This window comes from Cryptococcus neoformans, chromosome 10, assembly GCF_000149245.1.
Source record: "Cryptococcus neoformans var. grubii H99 chromosome 10, complete sequence".
Taxonomy (NCBI): domain Eukaryota; kingdom Fungi; phylum Basidiomycota; class Tremellomycetes; order Tremellales; family Cryptococcaceae; genus Cryptococcus; species Cryptococcus neoformans.
Window position 1 is genome coordinate 384,480 of NC_026754.1, and position 18,411 is coordinate 402,890.

The following is an 18,411-nucleotide window of genomic DNA, read 5'->3' on the forward strand; positions in this document are numbered from 1 at the left end:
CATGAATGATTATGTAGCTGTTGAGTGGCTGGATATTTGGAATACACGTTGTGTAAACATTTCTTACCATACTTTTTGCCCGTTTACGGAACGTATGATGACTAATCTGATTGCTACTGTAATAACGTGCGTCACGATTACTTCATTCAAAACTTCTTTGGCTTTGCGTTTTTTTAGCGACCTTCGTTGTGGTTGCGTTACATATGCACGCCCAAAAGAGATTATGATATTATGCTCTTCATCTTAGGACTTGTTTCGGTTGCTGGCAGTTAATATTCTCCTTCCATTCGTATGCTTAACTCCTTTGCCCCTACTTTGCTTTGCTATAGTCAAATTTTCAGCGTTCACCGCACCGTAGTGTCGAGCGTCACTAAGTATGTTCGTACCACTGGCATGACCGTATGATGCGGTGTGTCACTGTTGCTCATCAAATAGCGAAATAGTACAGCAGTTGTCTCCCCCAAAGGCATTCTTGCTCGTCAACTGAAATAGTTGACGACGTATGTAGTGCATGCAGGCAAATACAGGGCAAAAAGAGAAAAAAAATTGATCACCTCCTGGGCCACCCCTTCACCTATCATCTTGTCATCATTGACTATAGCCATGAGGGAAAGACTAAGTCAAGGAGGTGGGTGGGAGAGATTTCAGAACGAGGAGAGAAGAAGACGATCTTTTGCTCCGTTGCTCTGTCATCTTGCCAGCATAACAGATGAAGTAGTTCAGCCAAAAATGATGATTGCTTCCACCGCCGCACCATTCTTATCTAGCCCAGTAATGCCTGGTGGTCAGATATGGAGGGCTTTGTATTTGGATCAGTCAAGAGGTTGGAGGAGGATCATGATGAAGTGGGTGAGAGATTTCTTGAGATGTCGGAGGATCATGGTGAGGTGGGTGATGGATATCTTGGCGACCTCTCTTGTGTGGCACGCCCTGGGCACATAAGTCACATTGAGCAGCTTTCGGGGGAGATAAATTGCCTCAGCCCCATCCATATAGCTCCTAATGGTCAACCTATGGCAGACCTGGTGCTCCATCCATTCCTTGGCAAGCCTGTTCCCATTGGGACCGTAGGCCTTGTTGAAGGATCCGGAGAAGACACAGACCCTGACGAGATGCCCAAGTCGACCTCCTCTGCCGCCAGCCTGGATGGCAAGGGGCTCTTTGTTGAGACACAGGTAGGTACGCCCATTTATGCATGTTGCATGCGTATTATGGATCTGGCATGATGAAGACAGTCGACAGGACACTGCCCAGCGATTCAAAAGCTGTTATTTGCGCGCTTACTTCAGTTTGTGATTTGATGGGGATGAGTGATGGGCGCAATCCGATCGTCGAAAAACAAGGGATCTATCAATGGTCGACGTATCTGGGGCATCGTGTTATGCACTGGCCTCTTGATGGACGCTAAAGGCGGGACAATGAGGAAGACCGAAGAAAGCACAACAAACAGCCGAAGGAAGGCGCCTCGCACATCCTCCTTCTCGACCACCGATCCGGCTCCTGATAAGGCACGCAGCTTGCACGTGGTAGCTCGCGCCATTCGCTAGGTTCGGGCATGTGCACGGACCGCGTCACTCGAAGGAAAAGTAATCGGCTGCTGCGTTCAAAAGGCAAAAGGGTCGACGGTCTGTTCCCTATATAGCCAGCTCCACCGCAGCGCCCTCCTCTCACTGGCTTTCTTCCTTCCTGTGCAGTACACGTCAACCTCGCCATGCCCTCCCCCCTTACAGACGTCAACGCAGCGCTCGACATTGCCGGCCACCCAGACAGGTCCACTCGCTCACAGCCACGGCTCAGGCGACTCGCATCGAAGCCTCTCAAGCTAGCAGCTTCCACCTTCAAGCCTCGCTCTTCACGGGCACCTTCCCCTTTTCTACACGATGATCCCTCGTCCACCACCATAAGTACAGCAGCTTCTTCTACTTCAGGAGGGTGGAAAAAGGGCGCTCGGCACCAACGCATATCTCGTCAGACGGCGGCCGGGCTCACTCCTGCACAAGTCGCTTCAGCTGCTCAAGGCCCCCGCAAGCCATTAGAAGGAGAGGAACCTGCTGCTTGGCTCAGAGTTAGGGTAGTTAAAGCCGAAGGACTGGTAGCCAAGGATAGGAGTGGGACTAGTGATCCGTGAATAATTTCGCCAGAGGGAGAGGCCTATACTGACAGAAAATGCGTGTTTCAATATAGTTTCTTGAGTTTGCTCATGCCCCCTTCTACTCGATACACCACTCCTGTCATCAAAAAGACCTTGGACCCTGTTTTCCCGGCTGATACATGTACCTTTGACTTTCCCCTTTACCTAAGCTTGGCTGGGGTAGTAGGTGGCAGAGGTTTGGAGGGTGTGCTTTGGGATAAGGTGAGCAGCTTTTTACTAATGGTTTTGGAATGAACTAAAATGATCGTAGGACCTGATGAGGAAAGAGTATATGGGCGAAATAGCAATTCCAGTAGATAAATGGTTCCCCGACGGTCAGGCCCATCTCTGGCACGACAACTTACCTGTGAATGCCCCATCTATCTCACCGTATTCCGCTCACTTATCACATACATAGCTCCTTACTCAACGCATCCTGTCCACTAGACGGAAGCACAAGGTCTCGGGCACCGCCTCTTTCCAAATCGGGTTCGTGCCTCCAAAGAACACTTCCAGCACTGAGGAATCTTTGCGCACCATAAGACTAGTTTATGCTGCTTTGGTGGATCATAGTAGCTTGAGCAGGGGATCTATTGGAGTGCTCGGGGTGCCGGCTGTAGGTAAACGTTTATGCTATCAAGAGATATCAGCTTACTTTTTACAGCACAAGGGGATTGGTACGGTCAAGATGCGCACTCAGCCTGTCGAACCTTCCCGATTGGGCAGACTCCAAGATGCAGCTTCCGCCGTTGCGGGTTCTTTGACAGGAGGTCACAAGATGGTCCCTTTGCAGGGCTCTGAAGTCCACCCTGAGGACGAAGATGACGAGCCGGATGATGACGAAGAACTTTTGTCAGACGATGGTATCTCCTCAAGTTCCTCCAATGACGAATTTGAAGACGCCTTAGAAGAAGAAGAAGCCATGATCCTGACCGACTCGCCCTCTACCAATGAGCCTGCCGACATACCTCTAGACCAGCAAGTATCCGGTCTATCCATCAAACCTACAAACGTACCTGTAGATGACAAGTCGCCGAAAACCGCAGGCTACCTTGGTCCTCAAGACAGAAGCAAAGCCCCCTCTCGACAAGCTTCGTTTCCAGTAGGCCAGCTTGAAGCCCAACCCATGGCCAAGTCCAGTTCTACCGATTCAGGCATTTCCAGCCCGGGGACGTCTACAACGGGTCTGGTCACGCCTGGCGGTAAAGCGAGGCGACCCTTGTTCAAACGCGGTAAGTCTCGGGCTGATAGTGGGATGGAGCAAAAGCCTGTCGAGAAGAAGAAGTCCAGAGGGTTCGAGTTCGATGCCAAGCAAGGTAAGGAGGTACTGGGCATCGTTATTCTGGAGATCAAGGGAGCGACGGATCTCCCCAAGCTGAAAAATGGTGAGTCTATCTAAGCTCTTGAGGCGCAAAACTAATAAGAAATAGCTTTACGAGTGTCCTTCGACATGGACCCCTTTGTCGTCATCTCATTTGGCAAGAAGGTCTTCCGAACCCGAGTGATCAGACACTCCTTGAACCCTGTTTGGGATGAAAAGCTTCTCTTTCATGTTCGCCGTCACGAGGCAGGATATCTTGCTCAATTTGCAGTTCTTGATTGGGATAAGGTGTCCGGTAATGATATGATCGGGTCCTGTGTATTACCTTTGAGCGAGTTGATTGCGGATGCGCCCAAGCCTGATCCCCAAACTGGTCTATACGATAAAGAAGTTGATGGGAAGCATGAGATGAAAGAATTCACTGTAAATCCATTGATTCCTGAGTTTAAAAAGCGCTAACACCCTGTAGCTGTCAATCTCTACAGACAAGGATAGGGCTTGGGAAGCCAAGCACTCTCCCAAACTTACTGTTCGAGCTAAATACGAGCCCTACGACGCCCTTCGCCAACGTTTCTGGCGTCAATACATAACTCAATACGATGCAGATGATACTGGCGCTCTCTCTTACACCGAACTCACCGCCATGCTCGATTCCCTCGGCTCCACTCTTACACGCCACACATTGGAAGGTTACTTTTCTATGTGCGGTAAAGAAGCGGACAAGGATGAGTTGACGATGGAGGAAGTTATCAAATGTTTGGAGGGGGAGGTGGCGAAGAGTCGGTTTGAAAAGGCCAAGGTTGGCTCAGACGATTCAACCACGGACGCAAGCACTCCCTCTGTCGCACCGCAACCTGCTCAGGATGGCTTGGGTTTCGTTGGTCCCCAGGGAAACATCTCCTCTCCCGTGGATCCTGATGAGCTTGCAGAGTCAATACGACAGAGCAAACCTAGAAACCAGAGGGGCACGGACGGTGATGAAAACGCAGGTAATCAAGCCATCATAGGTGGGCCAGGAAGTGTCGTCAGTTCATCCAAGGTTGTCCCCGGCGTCCCCTCTGTCAAGATAGAGCGAACAGCCTCATTTGACGGCGAGACTGTCCCAGGCCCCGGCCAACCCGGTGCTGACGGCAATTTCACTCCTCAATCATCGTCTGATGCTGACCCTGACGAGACCGATTCTACCCCGGTTGACGATCGCGAACGTGTCATCAATATCAAGACTTGTCCTCTTTGCCATCGTCCTCGCCTTGGCAAAAAATCCGAACAAGATATTGTCACGCACCTCGCGGTCTGCGCATCTGCTGATTGGAGTCGTGTAGATAGAATAGTAACTGCCAACTACGTGACGAGTAGTCAAGCTCAGCGCAAGTTCTTGAGCAAGATTGTGAACAAAATGGCCATTGGAAGCTATGCGTTGGGTGCGAATAGCGCGAATACTATCGTACAGGATCGAATAACGGGGCAGTTGCAGGAAGAGAAGATGGCTGTGAATTCTTTTTTTCTTCTGTCTGGCAGTGAGCATGGCTGATCGCTTTCAGGTATATGTGCGGATGGGCATTAGAGTTTTGTACAAAGGTGCCAAAGGTAGTATGAACGGCGCCAGAGCTCGAAAGCTTTTGAAGTCTCTATCTATCAAACAGGGTCTCAAATACGACTCCCCCGCTTCGGCAGTCGATATTCCTGGCTTCATTGCTTTCCACAATCTCGATATTAACGAAATCCTTGACCCACTCGACTCTTTCAAGACGTTCAACGAGTTCTTCTACCGCAAGCTCAAACCAGATGCGAGACCTATTGAAGAACCGGGGAATGATGATAGGCTCGTATCATGTGCGGATTGTAGGCTGATGGCCTTTGAAACGGTGAACGAGGCGACTCAGCTCTGGATTAAGGGGAGGGAATTTACAATCGGAAGGTTATTAGGACCAAATTACAAGGACGTAATAGATAGGTATGAGGACGGAGCTTTGGCCATCTTCCGGTAAGTCCTATTAATGGTCATAAAGATGACGACTAATAAGTAAACAGACTTGCTCCTCAGGATTATCACCGCTTCCACTCTCCAGTCAAGGGCAAGATTGGTAATATGACCATGATTGATGGGGAGTACTACACTGTCAATCCCCAAGCCATCCGATCGCCTCTTGATGTTTATGGCGAAAATGTGAGGAAGGTCGTACCTATTCAGAGTGAGAGTTTTGGTTTAGTCATGACGGTTTGGGTTGGTGCGATGAGTAAGTCCTAACTTCTATGTTCTTTAAGAAATTTGTTAACAATTGATAGTGGTGGGAAGCATCTTGACATCTGTCAGTGAAGGGCAAGAAGTCGAAAGAGGCGATGAGTTGGGGTATTTTGCATTTGGTACGTCTTCTCCTACAACTTGCATTATTTGCTAACATAAAACAATCAGGTGGTTCAACCATCGTGTGCATTTTCGAGAAAGACGCCTTGCAATGGGACGACGACCTCCTTCAAAACGGGCGTGCCAGTATTGAGACTCTTGTCCGCATGGGCATGGGTCTAGGGCGTAGCGTACAAAAGCCTTAACAGCCTTAATCTTTGGAGGATACGCCTCTCCATAGGAAACTGACGTGTGCATAGTCTGGAAAACATCCTGAAGAACATTTTGTATATTAGACAATATAGCAAAGAAGAACGTACGAACAACTAACTGTCTTTGGTTATCTATCGTACGAAATGCCATTAAAATCAAGCTGTTATATCATTAGCATGCTCCGGAACAAAAAGCAAAAACTGACGCAAGCAGCTCATGATGAATTGCGAGCACTGAAGGAGCATCTACGGCAGACATCGCATGGTCCGAGAGCTGCTCATCCCATATGATCAAAAAGAAATAATCCACGGCGATATTCGAAATCGCGACCTCTTGATGCAGATCCTAGGTACACCTGCTGAAGCAAAATGTACTAAGTAATCGTAGTCAAGCGCACTACCACTGTGCTACGCGGACTTCCTGTCTTTTCCGAAATCATGTTTAATATATCAATGAAATACTTCGAAAATCAATACCTCCACTTTTCATCTTTTTGAGGTGAGTTCGAAAAAAAAAAAAAAAAAAAAAAAAGGCCAAACTCACCCCTCAAAGTCACCAGATTCCAGCACGGTTCGATTCAGAATTTTGTTTCCGGTAGAGTCACAAACCACTGTTCGGCAGCGCACCTTGGGGCTTTGCCAAAGTCACAGCAAAAACTCATACCCTCTGGAAGTCTCAGAAATTTTCCGAAACGCGCGAAAAGTTGCCGAACAGGCCCTTACGAACAAAGATTGTCCGTTGTTGATGTCCTTCGTATAAATTCTGATCGCTTTAATCTCGTACCAGGCACAAGCAACCAAACATCATGGGAGGCAATGCGTTCGACACCGCAGCACGTCGACTCTCCCAGGAGGACCACGATGCGCTCACGACTCTCATGATTACCCGCCTTTCGCCATTGTTCAAGGGCATTGCCGTACCCCGTTATGTTGCAGCCAAAAAGAGTCATGGCGACATTGACATTTTGTGTGGTTACGAAAGCGAAATACTCGTTGGAGAAGAAGAATTCGATCCAGAAATCGATGGAGAAGGCGCTAAGGTCAAACCTCTGAAAAATTCAAAAGCTGTTACTGGGGAATGGGTCGGAGAAATAAGGCAGTTTATTGCCAAGTTGATGGAAGTGATGGAGGCCAAAGCTTGGAGAAGGCGTGGGAGTGATATCAACTTCAGAATTCCTTGTACTATCTTAGAGAAGCAGGTAGCTGAAGAGCACGAAGTGAGTCTCCAGTGACGCAATGGCCACCCGTGTTGACAAAGGGATAGTTTTACCAAGTTGACCTTGTGTTAACACCCCCCCAAAACCTCGCATTTGTCACTTTTATGACGTCCTATTCTTCAACCAGTATCCTCCTCGGTCGTATCCTCCGTTATTACTCCCATTCCCTAACTATTCACCTCACTCATTTCGTCTTCCGCCACACTGCGTATTTCGGGATTCAGCCCATTGATATCACACTCACTGATGACCCCGAAGTGTTTTGCAGTTGGTTTGGGACAGATTACCAAAAATGGCTTATCCAAGGCAAGGATTGGAAGTTTGACTGGCAGTTCTGGCAGTGGTTGACAGACGTGCCCGATGAGAGCCCGGCCGGGACTGCGTTCAGACGCCTTGCCAGGAAGATTCAGCGAGATGGCGACAAAGCAGTGAAGAAGGCCAGGGGAAAGAGGGATACTTTTGCCGACAAATTTTACGTATGGTTTATGACCAGATCAAAATGGGCGCCTACTGAGGAAGACGAAAATGCCTCCATACCTGACGAGGAGAAAGAACGTAACGAACTTCCACCCAAACCCACGCCAGCGGAACTTTCAATGATTAACATTGACAAGCCGTTCCCAATGGATAAGGGTGCCGAGGAGGTTCTTGATTTTTGGGGCAAAAGAGCTGAATATGATGCGCTTTTTGAGCAAAGAAAAATCATGGCAACGCCCATTGCAGAAAGTCAGAGGCTAAAGATGGAAAAGAAGATGAGGACCAAGGCTTTGCTAGACGCCCAAGAAGAGATGATTAAAAAGAACTTTGGAGAATTATCCATCAAGTAGTCGCGAGCATTATTACGCATGTCATGTAGCTTAACGCAAAGATATATTACGAGCAACAAAACAAGATACATCCCAAGACAAATGTTGTGTACACCTTTACAATGTGATACTTCGGATTACCTGCTTATCTCACTTGCTCTGTCCGAATCCAAAGTTAACTCCTCCCTTGTCCATCCCCTTATCCTGAACAGCAGCAACTTCCCTCTGTTCTGCGTTATCCAAGACTTTCGCCGACCCAAAAGTCAATGATATCCGCCTGTTTGGAGAACTTGAAGCTAGCTGATTATGAGCCGACTCAGCCGAGCTTGTAGGTGTCTTGGTAGGCTGTCCTGAAGGGGGATGGCCTTGCTGTGACTCGGCAGAACTCGATGGCTCATCGGGGTTCCCTTGAAAAGAACCTGTAAAAGTTTTGCTGAAATATTTGTTCGAGCCTTTTCCGGCGATATCCGGGCCAGAGCTCTCAGGAACAAGTATGTAACTAGGATGGGAGGGTGATATTTGGGTTGGTGCCACCTGAGCTAAAGGGAATGGTGATTGGGCCCTTGATAGAGGTGATATGAAGAGGCTGACGGCCCCTGGAGGAGGAGGTGTGTCCCGCAGCCGTGGATCACTTGAAGCACCAGTCATCAAAGCAGAGTTTTGCGAGTCGTTGGTCCCTTGAGAATTCTTGTGTTGGGAATGAAGCTGAGCGATGTGGGCATCATGCTCCGCTGCGGGCACTAAAAACTCATCCTCATGAGGTTGATTGGCATTGTCATGATTGTCGATCTCTGGCGATGAGCGGGGCGGGAGGATGACATGCGTCGGCATGGACATAGGTAGGTCGGTATCAAATGGCGGAGGAACAGGGAGTGAGAGGGTGTGCGAAGTCACAGAAGTGTCTCCATTGTCTTGAGTAGGGTTCAAATCAATCGGTAAATGATCTTCATCTGATTGTTAGTTTACCACTTTGTTTTTGTGCGTGTTAACTTACGTCGTAAACTAAACTCATTTCCCACTATTTCCCAATGCCCGTCGCTCCTCTGCCTCCTCTTTCTACCTGAGAGATCCTGTGCTTTTTCATAGGCAATATGTTCTACCGCGAAATGGGTCTCCCATTCTATGTATGTAACAAAAGTCTGCCCACAGAAGTCCCATCTAACAAAGTTAGGACATAATATGAAATGTCGTGAGGAAGGACGTACCGACAAAAGATCACAGGAGGAGAGGTGTGGGGGTCTGTCGCCTGAACTTCCATTTACAAGTTTCGCTCGATCCTCGATCCTAATGGCTTTGCTTTGACTATACCCTGCGAGATTTCCGGATAGCAAATCGGAGATAATTACATGAACGAGATTGAATTATCGCCTGACTACGGACGGAAGAATTAGTTGGATTTGTTGTTGTGCTCGATGAATATAATGAGGTCATCACTTTTAGAGTGGTGGCACTAGATAAGATAGTCCGTCTTGTAAAACCTCGGGTAGTGAACTATATTGTACATGCATGGGTCAGAAGCGAAAAGCTGCTAAATTGTATATATGCATGAGTTAAAAGGAAAAAAACAAAAACACAGGAGACAAATCCACAATTAAGGGGCATGATGATCTGATGCCGGGTTAATGCCGTCATACTCCTCTTGACTTGTCCATCACGCAGCACATCATTCCAAGCTTTTCAACTAACCAACTTTACTGTCTGTTCATTTCTCTTCGCCGACTGCATCTATCTCAGCCCATCATTCTCATTCTCGCAATACCCCGTCTACAGCCTCATTGGGGCGTCATCAGCACACTCATATCCCATATCCCTCTCTATCGCACCATGTCAACAAACACCACCTCTCCTCCTGTCGACGTTGCGTCTCTCCCAGTAAAGTCCAACGACCCTCGAGACCAGCAACTAGTTATCAGGCAGGTAACTCCTGATATTATTACTTTTTCAGTGCCCTTCGTATGTGTCTTCGAGCCAGATTTCTACAATTATTCTGACCGAATCAGACCCGATCTGGTTTTCTACCCATTGGTGGTCGTTCAACTGCCATTCGTCTCTTTCGTCCTTCTAAACCAATTATCACCCAAAATGCCATCCAACCGCATCCTCAATCAGCTCCTTCAGATGTAGTCTTTGTCTATGCCTCTCATCCTTTGACTGCGGCTACTAAAGAAGCACTCAATACCTTGGGCGAAGTAAAATGGTTGGTCACTCCTGATGGAGAACATGGAATGTACATCCAGGAATACGTCGACCATTTCCCCGGAGCGCAGTGAGCCTCTAGTTTTATCAATAAGAGATCACTAATAATCCACCCTGGATCGTAGAGCAATTGGTGTTGAACGTTACAAGGAACAGAAGCCTGGCATTCAATGGGCCGGCCTCTTTGGTCCAAATGTTGATGGGGAGACTAAAAAATATGGTTTTGAGCCTCAGATCAGTTTACATCAAGTATCGGCTCACATCAATCATGAGCTTACCGCCATTCACCACCCTTCCGGTACCTTACTTGAAGGCGATATGCTGTTCAACTTACCTCCGACAGAGCAGTATAGCAGGGCTGGCGGACTGCCCACACTTTTCAAGTTCTTTGGGGGCGGGGGCTCATTGAGTCCGGGAGGCAAGGTACATGCTGGTATGGCTAATGGAGTTACAAAGAACAAGGAGTAAGTGTCGTCATGCCAAGGAAACTGGCATCAAACTGATAGGAGGGCACAGCTTGTTGAAGAAGGAATTGGCACCGATCAACGCTGCCAAATGGGACAGAATTATTCCGTGCCATGGAGATGTAATTGAGACAGAAGGCAAAGTCCAATGGAACAAGGTGTGGGGCAAGCTTTCGTAAATGTTGTATACTTGTAGACTTCAGAACAATGGGCAATCGATGGGGAAAGAGTAACAACCATTCATGTCATGAATATACCATATCACTGTATTATTCATTATTCATGCACTAAATTATGAACACAATGGCCAAGAAGATTAACACTAAACACGTTGAAGTCATTACAATCATAAATAGAATTACACCGCCGTCATCTTTTCGTCCACGCCTACTTCTGCAACTCAAAACTCTTTTCTTCAAACGCCTTGGCCAAATCTTTCACACTTCCCATCCTGGACCTCTGCAGACCCGACACCGTGTTAGGCAGCTTTATCGGCTCTTTGGGGGGCGGTGGAACAGCTGTCCTCATTTGCGCCTGCGGAAAAAGCTTTGCGATCGCTGAAGAACGCTGGCTCAGTGATGGCTCGAGCGGCGGGTAAAGCCTGCTCAAACTCGAATCTGAAATGTAAGAGAAAGAGGTGGATGCGAGAGCTGAGCTTGAATGTGATGTCGATGGGATAGGAGCTGCAGCTGATAAATTGGGTGTAGAAATTGAACGAGCGATCACCGTGCTTGGAGCACGGGCTGGAGCAGATTGGGAAGCAATATTGAGAGGCGGGGGAACCCCTTCGGACCTCGCAACCTCCTTCATCTGCATAGCCGCCCGATCTTTCTCACGTACAGCTTCGAACTCCTTCATCAACCCTTTACCCTTCATCTTCACATCTGACATCCTATCGGACTTGTTTGCTCCTCCACCCCACACAAAACCCAGCATCTTCTTGATCGTCGACGGTGGTTCTTCCAACTTAGATCCGCAACGGGGCATAGGGAGTGAGGTATTGGCAGTCTTACTAGAGATGCCGATGTCTTCATCAGGATTTTTACGGGCTTTCTTTTGTGCAGGAGTGTCGATGATGGTAGAGATGGAGATATCCTTGTTCTGGATACGGTTGAGTCGACGTTCAATGGCTTGTACTCGAAGAAGCACTAATTCTCTGTGCCATTAATTAGCATTGTTTCCTTCCAACATACAGCGCCGCAACTTACTTATCCCACTCTGCATTGCCCGCCTTTGATCCTTCGCCTTCCAAAAACTTGTTTACTACACGTTGAGCATCCCATGGTTTCGCCTCAGCACGAGGACTGCTGACGAATGTTACTCTCCTAGCCCAAGAGACAAGTCCTCCAGGTAAAGTTTTCACTTCTCTTTCCCTTATCCAGGTCTCTTTCTCAGACCGATATATCTTTTCAAGGCGTTTCCACTCGGACACACCCCAGATATTCGCTCGCTCCTTCGCCTTTCCTTTGACTGTACCAGGCGTATTTATGTGAGCATGGGATGAGCGCGAATGATGATGTGTGTGGGGAAGAGGGGAATGACGCCTTTTTATTGGAGTCTTCACGTATCCGCCGGGAACAGGGAAGTCGTCAGTCGTAAAGGTCGCCACTGACATCTCTCTCTCGCCTCTCGCTTCTCTTGATACCTCCCATTCGCGAGATAGCGGCATCGCGCGACTCATAGATCGACTGCGACTTCTTCGTTGAGAGACAATTTCGAGTTCGGCTTCATGCAAGAGATCTCGTTTGTCGAGAAGAGAGGAATGCGATAGATTTGAAGTGCGAGATACATCTGAGCTTTGACGAGGAAGAACACCGTATTCAATATATGAGTGGTTCTGTCAAGTTTGAGAGTTAGTAAGTGGAATCGCATGAATGCAAAATGCACCTACAAGTTTGAGTATCGCCGCCGCCCTAGCAGCCGCCTTGGGATCCAAGCTTGATATTTCCACCACGGACTTAAAACTGCTGTCCCCCTCATCTTCATCTCTAGCTACAACTGCAAGCTCCTCGTGAAGGGACCTCCGAGGTTTTTTGATCTGGACAGAGTTGTTCGCTTCCGGATCACTATCTTGTGAGCCTTTCGATGTATCGCACTCGGTGTCTGACTCTTGAGGCCCCTGTTCATCTTCTCCCTCTGCTGGGTTCTCAGCCGTTCCACCAACATGTACATTTCCCATCTCATCGGGATCAGCTCGAGAAGGCGAATTGGAGGGTATAACTTGTTGAGAGAGCTTAGAATGACCAATCGCTTTCTTCGCGAAAATTTTCTCCAAAGCAGGTGTGCATTGAGGGGTATTTTCGCCCGCGATGCGGAACATGGGACGCTCATTAGAAATTGCGGCTGGATTTGAGCTATTTTCATGAGTTGGTGTAGACGTGATAAAACTTGTACCAATTGACAGCGGAGAATCAAGATTGTTGAGAGATGGATACAACATATCTGAAGGTGTTGCTGAAGCAGAGGAGGCGACGTAAGGTGTGGACCGGGCAGGCGTGCTAGGCTTAATAGCTATCTGCTTATGTGGGCTGGGGACAATAAGGGTTTGCCGATGATGAGCTTCCTGGCATGGACTTGGGGCTGAACCGGATATAAGTCGAGAAGGTGCTGGTGTTCGCCTTGGCTGCATCGATGGTTCCTTCGCATCTCCTGACGAACACAGTGGCTGGAGAAATGCAGGTGGGCGACGTTGGTCTGGGGTTTTCGAGACAGCCGGCTGTCTCTCCTGGGCATCATCTTCCAATCCAGGTTCAATTTTCACTGTCTCTTTGCTCACCACACAGATAATGATTTTATCTTGTGCCTCACTCAGCTCGCCTTCTTTGTCCTCGTCATTTGTTTCCTCCTGATCATTTTCCTGTTCGCAAGCTTGGTATTGTTCATTTCCGCCTAGCATCCCTTCCATCGTCTCATCTTCTCCTCGGCCATTTTTCTCGCTCATTTCATTCTTCGGCACATTCTCCTCCAGGTAAACAACCGCTCCTGCATCCTGTCCGTTGCTTTCTTTTTGTCTTTCACAAGTTTTTTTTATCCCTTCCAACTCATCGCTTCTCTCGACACTTTTGTTTAGAGACGAAGCTGAGATGTTCCACGCCGTACTATCGCCTTCTGCCGTCTTATCGGTCATTTCGGTCAGACCAGTGCCATTGCCGATAGTTTCCTCTTCATCGCCGTATTCATCTGAAAATTGTGCTGATTCCCCCACAGAATCATTCTCTTCAGCGATGTCTCCTGGGTCGACTGTAATGGCCAGCTGATTTGTATGAGCATTCCCGGGAGTGGGTCCGACGGGAACCCCTCGCTCCACATCTTCTACCATCACTGAATTAGTCGAGCACTCCATTCGCCCGTCAGGGCCAACCTCATTCTCCATGCGAATGTCTTCCACGAGGGCCTGGGCGTGTACAGCAGAGGCAGTCTCTTGTATAATCGACGCTTCCGTAGGCGCGCTAACTCCCATCACGTTCGTTTGCTGGGTACCAACAGCCACAGGCTCCAAGTGGACGTCCCCAAAGTGAGAACCCATAACTTTGGAAGCTTGAATATGGTCCAATGCGCCCTTCACTTCACTTCGAGCCAACTTGGAAACGGAAGATGAAGAGGAGGTTTGAAAGTTCTTCTTCATGGTTATAGAAGGGGACAAATTCGGAGACCTTCTAACGGGAGTGAATTCCTGAAGAGGAGATCGAACAGGCGACCCTGCTTGTGAAGATGCAGGTAAGAGAAGAGAGCCTTTTTGCGGAAGAGATGAATCCGAATGGGTGTCTGTTGATATGCGCCTTTGAAGGCTGAGTCTCAATCGGGGAGTGGGGCCTTGAAGGCCGAAGGGATTACAATTAATGGCAGGAGAGGCTAACTCTATCTTCGGATGTGGTGTGCCTCGGCGGAAACCAAGTGTTGGTTCACGATAGGAAGCATCCATAAGGGGAGTCTCTCCGGGATAAAGCCTAAATTGAGGAATGGGGGTGTGTTGTAAAACTCCGGCGGAGATAGGCGAAACCATTGGAGAGGTACCGGTGTACTCATGATCTTGGGGAGTCATCTGTAGCATGGGGGTGGGTTGTGGATGAGGTGTCGAAATTCCCTCTAGTGAGCTTAAAGGAGAAGTTCGTGGTTTACCAAGACCGGGTACGGGGGAGAGCGAAGGAAAACGATGAGCACCAACTGAAGATGAAGGCGTTCGGGCGGATGTAATAAATGGCTGTGAAACAGGAGAAATTTCGGGAGTAACAGCTTGAATGACCAGCGCTGGTGTTTCCTCCCTCAGTAAAGGCAGGGTGCGAGGAGAAAGGGGCATAGATAAACGAGCGGGCATCCTCTCTGCTCTTACAAGGATATCGTCTTTCTCCTCGCCATCTTCATTTTCAGCTGCCATTGGCTCTTGCGACTTTGGCTCTTGCGAGACCGAGCGATCTACAGTGAAGGTACTTCAGCTAGACCCAGTTTGGGAGTAATTGGTAGACAGTACGTACGATTATGCTCAGACTCTGTGGGGGGAGCAGTTTCCACCTCCTCTCTGTGTTTGATTAAAATCAGCGGTGATCGAGTAGCAGATCTTTCCTTCAATGTGTAGGGTGGAGGAATCGAATGATGCAGAGCCGGTGATGCGGATGATTCCCGACTCAAAGACCTTCGAGGGGAGCGGCCTGGCAGAGACAGTGAGGAGACATGCTGTATGGCCTCAATGTCTGGTTCTGCCAATTCGGGAGCCGCTTCCTGTGTTGGTTCCTTCAAGATGGGTGAAGTGGGCAGGATGGACGACGGTGTCAGGGAGCCAGCACGAGAAAATGCTTGAGACGGAGATCTGATCGGGTGAACAGAATAGGATAATTGAACAGGGGAAGACGGGGCAAGCGAAGAACGTCTAGAATACGTAGGTGAATTAGATATAGGGCAGCATTGCTTCAAATGACTGGGAGGAGAGGGGACTGCAGAGAATCGCCCTGTAGAAGCAAAAGAAAGTCCAGTGACTGACATTTGCCTTGACTGGTCTCGCGCGCTTTCTTCTTCAACATTCCTGACGGCAGGACTCTTCTCGAATTGAGCAGGCTGGATATGCCTAAAAGGAAAGATTGGAGAAAGTGAGTCTCTCAATACCGGCGATTTTTGTCGAGGAGTGGCCAGAGGCTTTGAAGATGGCAACCTTGTTACATTGACTTGAAGGCTTGAAGAAAGATCTGAGGAGGGAGTCTCAATAACCGCATTACGTGGTTCCTCATGAGCCTCACTATCGGATGGCTCGACCTTATCATCCCGGCAGGCAGATACTTCGTCCCAAGCATCACTCTCCGCCTCGATTGTTACGTCAGCCTCTCCATCCGTCCTATTTCGTTCTTCCTCCCGCTGAGAGACTCCAGCTTCAATGTTGGCATATGCTTCTTGTCTGACAGTGAGTCCTTCATCCCAAGCTCCTTTCTCTGCTTCCAAAGTAACATGTCCTTCGGCATTGGCCTCTCCTTCACCCCCCTTTTCCATGATATTCATTAATAGTTCTCGCTCTTCTTGCATTAATTCTGTAGATGGCTTCCTGGGAATGAATGGACTTTCCGCAACATTCTCTTCAATGACAGCAAGGATTTGTTCGCCGCCAGATTGTCGCTCTTTCACATGCAAGAACGTATCTTCACCAGCCACGCTATCATCATCGGACCAGCCTCCTCCAAAGTCGTTACCCCAATCGTCATACTGTCCCACGTCTATCTCTCCGTTTTCGAAACGATTATAAAGAGTTGGCAAAAGTGGAGATGATTCAGGAGGAGCGCTCTGAGTCGTCTTGGCTGTAATATCTGGGGAAGAAGCACAGGAAGGGTCCGTACGAGGCGAGTATGCGGGCTCTTCGACCAAGTTGCGAGACTCCATCTGTAGTCCAAGCCCTGATATCTGTTCCTGCCCATTCCTTGTAACTTCACCGTCCCATTCCATGTCTTCTCGAGGTACACCTTTCAGAAGTAATGGGTCATCGCCAGGACTACCGTGGATTGGATCCTCCAAAATACCACTCATTGACTCGAACATTTCCTGAGACATTGTAGCTCTGCCCTTTCTGGCTCTTTCCTTACCATTCTTGGACGTGGTCTGAATAAGGGCCATCCCTGTAGAAGCACGGCGTTTGACAGGCTCTTTGCGAGAAGTGGCAGGGGCTTTGGATAGACGTCTGCGGGCCGGAGCGGTGGCTGGGATGATTTTGGTCCTGGAAGCTGCTGGTGTCTTCGAACGAGATTGAGAGCCTGAATTCGATCCACCGCTCACGCGTCTACAGCTAGAAATCGACTGAGAAAGGGTAGCACTGGGTGTTCTGGAAGAAGAAACTCGTCCCTTTCCCTTGCCCAAGGATTTGTGAATTTCGCGGGGCATATTCTTTTGAACATTCTCAATACTAGGAGTAGCAGACATCCTTCGCATGGGAATCGTCACCTCAGTCGACTTCCTGCCTAAACCTTCCTCGACTTCGTCGCTCATCCTCGATTTCTTCTTGCTTCTGGGGTTCGGTGACGGCTCCGCCGATAATCGTGCATTGAAACCTGATGCTTTATTCCCAAGGGTCTCAGCCGGAGCAATAGTGATGCATCGAGGAGGTGTCGGAGACGGCCGGGCGCGCATTCGAGATGCCCGTAGAGTAGATGGCGGTGGTGAGAAGGCTTCTATGGGAGGAGGTTGAGAAGCCGGAGTAGGTAAACGAATAGGCGCCTTTTGACTCGACCTTGCGACAGCAACCTTTCTTATCGTGCGACTCAAGTTGGGTGACTCAGCCCGACCCTATGCATGGACGTTAATGGTCAGCAACTGTACTCTCTTCAAAGTTAATAACTTACCACCTCCTGACTATTGTCTGGTGTCATCAGACCTTTGAAACCCCCAAACATTTTAGTCATGGTCTCATCCTCACTCTCGTCTGTTGTTTCGAAAGCTCCCAGTGTAGAGTCACCTGGGAGAGACATGTCTATCAACAGCGTTTCATCGCCGACATAAGCCGGCATGGGCATCGATGGCCTGGGCTGTGCATGAGACGATATCTCTGTGAGAGAAGAGAGAGGAGGATTTGATTTGGGGGACGAAAAAGATTCACGGACTCGTTGAGGTGAATTAGCAACGAATTTCGAGACCTTGGGTCGCATCGGTGATCGAGATGGTCTGTTGACGAGCTTGGGAATAGTTTTAAAAGCTTGAGCTTTGCCTTTCTGGCCCTGGGGCTTTGGAGAGGGGAGAATCACATTATCGCTCCTCTCTTGGAGGACCGAGCGTGGCTTGCCAGGCCGTGGGCTAACATTGTTTTGCTGTGGAGGTTGCGAATGGCCGGTGAGGGAGAGACGATGGGGTGTGGTGGGAAGCGGTTCTTGGACAGTTCGAACCATCCTGAGGTTCCAAAATGAAATAATTTCGGATTTAATTAGCTGACACTTGGTGGGCGGGGTGTTGGCGGACTTACTCCACAAGAACTGGTCAAGAATGAAAGAGGAGTGAAGGGAAGGTTGTTGAGGGATTCGAATGACCAGATTAGCCAGCTTTTGCCAGCAAAATATGTACACGACCCTGTGTTTAACACACAGTGTCTCTCAAGACGGCAGATGGTCGAATTGAAAGAATGAAAGAAAGGCAAGAATATATAAGCATACACAGGCGAAACAAGTTGCGCCGTCTTATGTTTGCATTGTTTGGCTCAATCCACGAAGGCACACACCAAGGTTTACGTAACAGTAGGAAGTTTACGTAAATGTTCATT

The 18,411-nt window shown here is 48.7% G+C and overlaps 6 protein-coding genes and 2 non-coding genes; 4 read left to right on the forward strand and 4 right to left on the reverse strand.

Moving 5' to 3' along the window:
* Nucleotides 1–232: 232 nt before the first annotated feature.
* CNAG_04793 (hypothetical protein) lies at nt 233–1,296 on the forward strand (the record flags this gene model as incomplete). The annotated part of the gene is made up of 2 exons (XM_012196820.1): nt 233–1,175; nt 1,243–1,296. The coding sequence occupies exons 1-2, from the start codon at nt 792–794 to the stop codon at nt 1,294–1,296; spliced, it is 438 nt and encodes a 145-aa protein (XP_012052210.1). The 5' UTR covers nt 233–791.
* CNAG_12902 lies at nt 477–1,425 on the reverse strand. The gene has a single exon (XR_001046194.1). It is a non-coding gene; the product is annotated as a hypothetical RNA (non-coding RNA).
* CNAG_04792 (phosphatidylserine decarboxylase) lies at nt 1,318–6,358 on the forward strand. XM_012196565.1 has 11 exons: nt 1,318–2,124; nt 2,185–2,353; nt 2,403–2,498; nt 2,550–2,747; nt 2,796–3,516; nt 3,562–3,875; nt 3,922–4,941; nt 4,994–5,436; nt 5,484–5,689; nt 5,739–5,816; nt 5,866–6,358. The coding sequence occupies exons 1-11, from the start codon at nt 1,712–1,714 to the stop codon at nt 6,000–6,002; spliced, it is 3,795 nt and encodes a 1,264-aa protein (XP_012051955.1). The 5' UTR covers nt 1,318–1,711; the 3' UTR covers nt 6,003–6,358.
* CNAG_10124 lies at nt 6,312–6,426 on the reverse strand. Its single transcript has one exon. It is a non-coding gene; the product is annotated as a tRNA-Arg (tRNA).
* Nucleotides 6,427–6,576: 150 nt separating this feature from the next.
* CNAG_04791 (hypothetical protein) lies at nt 6,577–8,176 on the forward strand. XM_012196819.1 has 2 exons: nt 6,577–7,225; nt 7,273–8,176. Exons 1-2 carry the CDS (start codon nt 6,815–6,817, stop codon nt 8,050–8,052), a joined length of 1,191 nt encoding a protein of 396 aa, XP_012052209.1. The 5' UTR covers nt 6,577–6,814; the 3' UTR covers nt 8,053–8,176.
* Nucleotides 8,031–9,524, reverse strand: CNAG_04790 (hypothetical protein). XM_012196818.1 has 3 exons: nt 9,237–9,524; nt 9,026–9,189; nt 8,031–8,975 (listed from the first exon to the last, which is right to left on the reverse strand). The coding sequence occupies exons 1-3, from the start codon at nt 9,287–9,289 to the stop codon at nt 8,182–8,184; spliced, it is 1,011 nt and encodes a 336-aa protein (XP_012052208.1). The 5' UTR covers nt 9,290–9,524; the 3' UTR covers nt 8,031–8,181.
* Nucleotides 9,525–9,676: 152 nt separating this feature from the next.
* On the forward strand, nt 9,677–10,995 carry CNAG_04789 (hypothetical protein). XM_012196817.1 has 4 exons: nt 9,677–9,984; nt 10,032–10,297; nt 10,353–10,691; nt 10,744–10,995. Exons 1-4 carry the CDS (start codon nt 9,856–9,858, stop codon nt 10,868–10,870), a joined length of 861 nt encoding a protein of 286 aa, XP_012052207.1. The 5' UTR covers nt 9,677–9,855; the 3' UTR covers nt 10,871–10,995.
* CNAG_04788 (hypothetical protein) lies at nt 10,911–18,309 on the reverse strand. XM_012196816.1 has 6 exons: nt 18,118–18,309; nt 17,504–18,044; nt 15,164–17,447; nt 12,583–15,104; nt 11,900–12,528; nt 10,911–11,847 (listed from the first exon to the last, which is right to left on the reverse strand). The coding sequence occupies exons 2-6, from the start codon at nt 18,041–18,043 to the stop codon at nt 11,079–11,081; spliced, it is 6,744 nt and encodes a 2,247-aa protein (XP_012052206.1). The 5' UTR covers nt 18,044; nt 18,118–18,309; the 3' UTR covers nt 10,911–11,078.
* Between the last annotated feature and the right edge of the window lie 102 nt (nt 18,310–18,411).